This window comes from Penaeus monodon, chromosome 10 (genome assembly GCF_015228065.2).
Source record: "Penaeus monodon isolate SGIC_2016 chromosome 10, NSTDA_Pmon_1, whole genome shotgun sequence".
Lineage (NCBI taxonomy): Eukaryota > Metazoa > Arthropoda > Malacostraca > Decapoda > Penaeidae > Penaeus > Penaeus monodon.
The window spans coordinates 33,177,885-33,184,574 of NC_051395.1; the positions used below are offsets into that span (position 1 = coordinate 33,177,885).

At 43.5% G+C, this 6,690-nt stretch overlaps 1 protein-coding gene across 1 annotated transcript; it reads right to left on the bottom strand.

Moving 5' to 3' along the window:
* Nucleotides 1–408: 408 nt before the first annotated feature.
* Nucleotides 409–5,244, bottom strand: LOC119578025 (the record flags this gene model as incomplete). The annotated part of the gene is given in 2 exon segments (XM_037925738.1): nt 409–755; nt 4,454–5,244. Coding segments are annotated over 2 exon segments (503 nt in total), but the record flags the coding sequence as incomplete, so codon positions are not given.
* Between the last annotated feature and the right edge of the window lie 1,446 nt (nt 5,245–6,690).

The window sequence follows — 6,690 nt, forward strand, 5'->3', positions numbered from 1 at the left end:
AGGGAGAGAGTGAAAGAGAGGGAGAGAGTGAAAGAGAGGGAGAGAGTGAAAGAGGAAGAGAGGGGAAGAGGGGGAGAGGGGAAGAGCGGGAGAGAGAGAACGAGGAAGAGAGAGGAAGAGGGAAGGGGAGATAGAGGTGGGAAAGAGGGACGAGATAGGGGAGGGGAAAAGCCAATAAGATATAACAGATATCAATTGAAGGAAATGCAAATGAAAAATGAACAAGCAAACAAAAAAGAGGGCATTACACACGCAGAGAACAACATCGTACACAGCCTGCCTTGCCGATCAACTCCAGACACACAGGGCGCCCTCAAAAAAAAAATCAATCAATAAAATAAACAAGTAAATACAAATACAAATAAATAGATACATATCTAGAAACACACCGGATGTTACCACACTCACCTGGGAAAATCTCCTTCATCTCCTTCTGGCTGTAACCCCAGTCGGGTCTCTGCGATGCGATGCACTGGAACATTGCTGGCCGCCCACGCAACCCCCCTACGCCCGCACGGCCCGCCCCATCCTCGCCTTAGACATACACGTCCACGTTCCGCAATCAATACACATGCACGGGGGGTGTCTCGAGTACAAGGTCCACAAGACGAATTTAAAACTTCTCGGGCGTGGCGGAAGCCCTCGGGTAGGGCTCGTGGACAGGTGAGCGGGTAGGAGGGTGGGTGAGTTGGAGGGGGAGCTGGCAGGTCCTCCGGGAGATGCTGGTCAAGGTCACACGGGAAGATATTCCTCGTCTGAAACACCACGAGCCGCTGGATTAATGGCTCCACTCAGCCCAACTTCGCTTGCTCTCCTTGTTCTTCGCGACACCAAACTTTGCATGACACGCTCACACTTTCCCTTGTGCAGAAGACAGCCACAGACCGGGTCACTGGCCTCAGGTCAGCTATCACCACCGGTATTACGCCTCTCCCCCCTACCCAGAGTGCATGACCCACGTCCTCACAGATTAAGTTAGACTTCCAAGACCCAGAATTAAAAACTCTCCTGGACCGCGAATGAGAGAAACTCCAAATCCCAGTAGAGACAGACGAGGTCACGCAGAGGAGGTCATGCAGAAGTGGTCATGGGTGCCACCGCCTCCCAGCCCATATTCCAGGAGCTCTGCACGCTTAAAGGTGCGCAGTGCATGTACTCTCGCATAAACTCCCTTACACAAAATTCGAGGCGAAAATTTGGAAAGGAAAAGTCAGATTTTATCTCAATAAGTTGTTAGCAAAGTTGGAAGATTGGTGGGAGGAGGAGGGAGGGGGAACGGCTAACTAATGAGATGAAACAAACTGCGTTTCATACAGTGGGGAAGGGGGCTGGGAAGAGAAGCGGAAAGGGAAGGGGAGGGGAGGGAAGGAAGAGAAAAAAATAAGAGGATAAGAAGGGAGGGAGGAGGAGAGGGGGAAAGAAGAGAAGAGGGAGGGAGGAGGAAAAAGGAGAAGAGGGAGGGAGGAGGAAAAAAGAAAAGAGGGTGAGAGGAGGAGACGAAAGAAGAGGGAGGGAGGAGGAGAAAAGAAAAGAGGGAATTGGAGGGGGATGAGGGAGAGAGGGTAGGAGGGTAAGCAATCAGGGACCCGAAAGGCCACGGTAGCGTAATGGGGCACCAACTTCAAGCAGGCATAGTCTACGTGTATGTCTCACACACACACATACTCACTCACTCTCACTCTCACACACTCAAACACTCTCACACACTCACACTCACACTCAAACACTCTCACACACTCACACTCACTCAAACACTCTTACACACTCAAACACTCACACACTCAAACACTCAAACACTCACACACTCAAACACTCACACCCACACACACACTCAAACACTCTCACACACACACACACACACACACACTCAAACACTCTCACACACAACACACACTCAAACACTCTCACACACACACACACTCAAACACTCTCACACACACACACTCAAACACTCTCACACACACACAACACACACACACCAAACACTCTCACACACTCTCACACACTCACACACACACTCTCACACACACACACTCAAACACTCTCACACACACACACTCAAACACTCTCACACACACACACTCAAACACTCTCACACACACACACACCAAACACTCTCACACACACACACACTCAAACACTCTCACACACACACACACCCAAACACTCTCACACACACACACACTCAAACACTCTCCCACACACACAACTCAAACACTCTCACACACACACACACTCAAACACTCTCACACACACACACACTCAAACACTCTCACACACACACACACTCAAACACTCTCACACACACACACACTCAAAACACCTCACACACACACACACTCAAACACTCTCACACACACACCACACTCAAACACTCTCACACACACACACATCAAAACACTCTCACACACACACACACTCAAACACTCTCACACACACACACACATCAACACACTCTCACACACACACCCCACTCAAACACTCTCACACACACACACACTCAAACACTCTCACACACACACACACTCAAACACTCTCACACACACACACACCCAAACACTCTCACACACACACACACTCAAACACTCTCACACACACACACACTCAAACACTCTCACACACACACACACTCAAAACCACTCTCACAACACACACACACTCAAACACTCTCACACACACACACACTCAAACACTCTCTCACACACACACACACTCAAACACTCTCACACACACACACACTCAAACACTCTCACACACACACACACACTCAAACACTCTCACACACACACCACTCAAACACTCTCACACACCCCACACACTCAAACACTCTCACACACACCACACTCAAACACTCTCACACACACACACAACTCAAACACTCCTCACACACACACACACACTCAAACTCTCTCACACACACACACACTCAAACACTCTCCACACACACACCACTCAAACACTCTCTCACACACACACACTCAAACACTCTCACACACACACACTCAAACACTCTCACACACTCACACTCAAACACTCTCACACACTCACACTCAAACACTCTCACACACTCACACTCAAACACTCTCACACACTCACACTCAAATACTCTCACACACTCACACTCAAATACTCTCACACACTCACACTCAAACACTCTCACACACTCACACTCAAACACTCTCACACACTCACTCAAACTCTCTCACACACTCACACTCAAACTCTCTCACACACACATTCACACACTCACTCACTCTCACACTCAAACTCTCACACACTCACATACTCACACACTCACACACACTCACACTCTCTCACACACTCTCACACTCAAACACTCTCACACACTCACACTCAAACACTCTCACACACTCACACTCAAACACTCTCACACACTCACACTCAAACACTCTCACACACTCACACTCAACATCTCAAATACTCTCACACTCAAACTCCAACACTCTACAACTCACACTCTTACAACACTCTCACACTCAACACTCAACTCCACACACTTCACACTCAAACACTCACACTCAAAACACTCTCACCACTCACACTCAAAACTCTTCACACTCAAACTCTTCACACTCAAACACTCTCACAAAACCCCACCAAAACTCAAACACTCTCCACACACTCACACTCAACACTCACACACACACACTCAAACACTCTCACCACACTCACATCAAACACTCTCACACAATCACACTCAAACACCTACACACTCACACTCTACCACACTCACACTCAAACACTCTCACTCACATTCACACACTCACTCACACTCACCCACCCACTCACCCTCACACACTCACCTTCACACACACGGACTCTCTCACACACACGCACTCTCTCACACACACGCAACAATTTATCGACTGTTAAACCTATGATATTACAAGAATAATTTAAAATAACAAAACTTCCACATTTTTTCTAAAACTTAAAGAATTGACTAATCTATTCACTAACGAAACTTTCAAAATGGGGTATATTCTTTAAAAAATAACAATCCTTTTGAAAGTATCATACTAACCTTTTTTCTATTACTGCAATAAATTATGTAAATTCAATGTAAATCAAGTAAACATAGGCCCAATGAACTCCCGGCACTAACAGGCTTCTGTATGGCTTACAATTAAACTTTTGTAACTATTGAAGTGAACAATCATTCTCACAGGGCATATCTATTAGGCTTGCCAAAATATATCATAATTATTATCAAGGATAAAAATAAGTCCGTAACAATATTTACAGAAATGTAAGAGTAATACAAGATCACCTCTTGATCCAACTTGTTGATATTACAACTACACTTCCAGTTGCTTTAATAAATATACAAGTAATACTGCCGTCAGTCCGATAGCTCAACAACTTATTTCCTTCATGTGGTATCTTATCATATCACTCTCCTTCCATGTATCACACACCTAAGAAAACGCACTGTTAAAAAAACCGCTTCGGCCGGCACGCACACCTTCTCACCACGACACCAGAAAACGCACTGTTGTAAAACGTCGAATCGCCATGCGTGAGAAACACTAGCCGGTGACTCTCGCCTCGCGCGCCGAAAACCAATGAAAACTCGCGATTCACCCATGCGTCTTCGTGATTGGTCCAGATCACACGCCCTCTCCTTCAATCATCGAGAAGTATGTGACATTCTTGAATTCTTATTGGCTGAGCCTCTATAGCAAGGGCGGAAAGTAGAGGAGAGCGAAAAGACCCCAAGTCTTTTTGCGTGCAGGAATTAATGGTCAGCGTCGTAAATGCGGCCAGAATGGTTGTTCTTCTGTCTAGATGTTTTGGGAGTTGTAAGTTTGAAAGCTCATAGAAATCATGCGAAAACGAGTTATTACCCAGTTTCATTACACAAATAAAGCAAAACAGAAATTACGCGGGGGGAAGTTGAGAATCCACATAATGAATATTTGAAAAAGGGAGGATAGAGAATACCAACTAAAAAGTCTGCTAAAGGATAATTGCATGGCATGGAGCGTGAATCACTCTTTTCTTCGCCCAAGGCTTCTCCGAATCCCACACAACACAAATTCAAATTAACATGAGCTTATGGAAGTGTTTCCCTCGAGCCTGCGAACGGATGCCCGGCTGTACAGGAAGGCCCTCATCAGACCGCCATCCCGGGCAGGACTCGTAGGACTCCCGCGTTCCCAACCCAAAACCTCCTCCTCTTCTTCCTCGTTTTTCATCCTCCTTTACCATCACTTATTCTCATTTTCTCCGTTATCTTCATCATCATTATCTTCACTATTATCATTATTATTATTAGTAGTAGTAGTATCATCATCATCATCACCATCATCATCATCATCATCATCATCATCATCATCATCATCATCATCATCATCATCATCATCATCATCATCATCATCATCATCATCATTATTATTATTAATATTATTATTATTAATATTTATTAAATCATTATTATTCTAAAATCATTATTATTATCATCATTATTATTATTACTATAATCATTATTATTATTATTATTATTATTATTATTATTATTATTATTATTATTATTATATCATATTACTACTGTTATTTGTACTACTACTATTATCATTAACACTATTATCACTGTTAAAATAATTATCATTACTGTCATCATTCCTTCTCCCTTCCTTTCCCTTCCTCTCCCCCCTCCTGCTGTCCCTCCGACTCAGCCTCCCCCATCCTTCCTCCGGCCCGCGCCAAGATGGGGTTTGCTGCCGGCATGGTAACACTGTTGCGGTGGGGCATGTTAAAAAGAGTAATAGTAGTAACAAACGGTACACAAGCACAATCTACTGTACACGAGAGTTCGTAACACTTGTAATGATGCTAAAACTGCTGTGGTGAGGCATACAAGCTCAATTTACAAGAGAGGTGGTAATGTTATTGTGGTGGTAAGCTAAACGATACATGAACATATGGTGTAGCACTCTCACACAAGGGCTGGTAACACTGGTGACTTTGTTGCGGTGAGGCATACAGACATAAATACAGGGTCGGTGAGACTGTTGCTATGAGTAATATAAGCATGATAAACAAAAAGAGACATTAATGTATATTATAAACAATAGAACCGGGAATATAGTTGCTATGAGGCGTGAATATAGGCTATTTTTAAAAAGTTGGTGATACTGCTCCGGCGAGCCATACAATGGAAGTTATAAAAGAAACATTACACAACACAAAAGGTGGTTATACTATTGCCATGAAGTATATAGACATATATGTTTAAAATCACATCGATTCACTTATCAAGTTCTGTTTGTAATATCTGAAGACATAGAAAGAAAGGGAGGAAGTGTATGGCATGTGTAGTAATTGTTTGTGAAAAACTGTAAATACGGTTATGTGGGAGGAAATTAACGGAATGTAGGGTACTGTGATTTATTGTTGTAAGTGTAGTTGAGTATGTTAGACGACAGGAAGCTTGTGAAGAAGGATGGGAAAACGTTAAGGAATATCTTATTAGCACAATGAGATCTGGCAGTAGATGAATTAGTTAAAAATCCGGAAAATTCGAGCATGTTGAAGGGGGGGATAAAACTAAAGGAGAAGTAGGGTGTAAAATAATAATAATAATAATAATAATAATAATAATAAAACAATACAATAAATGCTAATAAAAAAAGGCTTTATGTATATAATTATATGAGATACATGAGA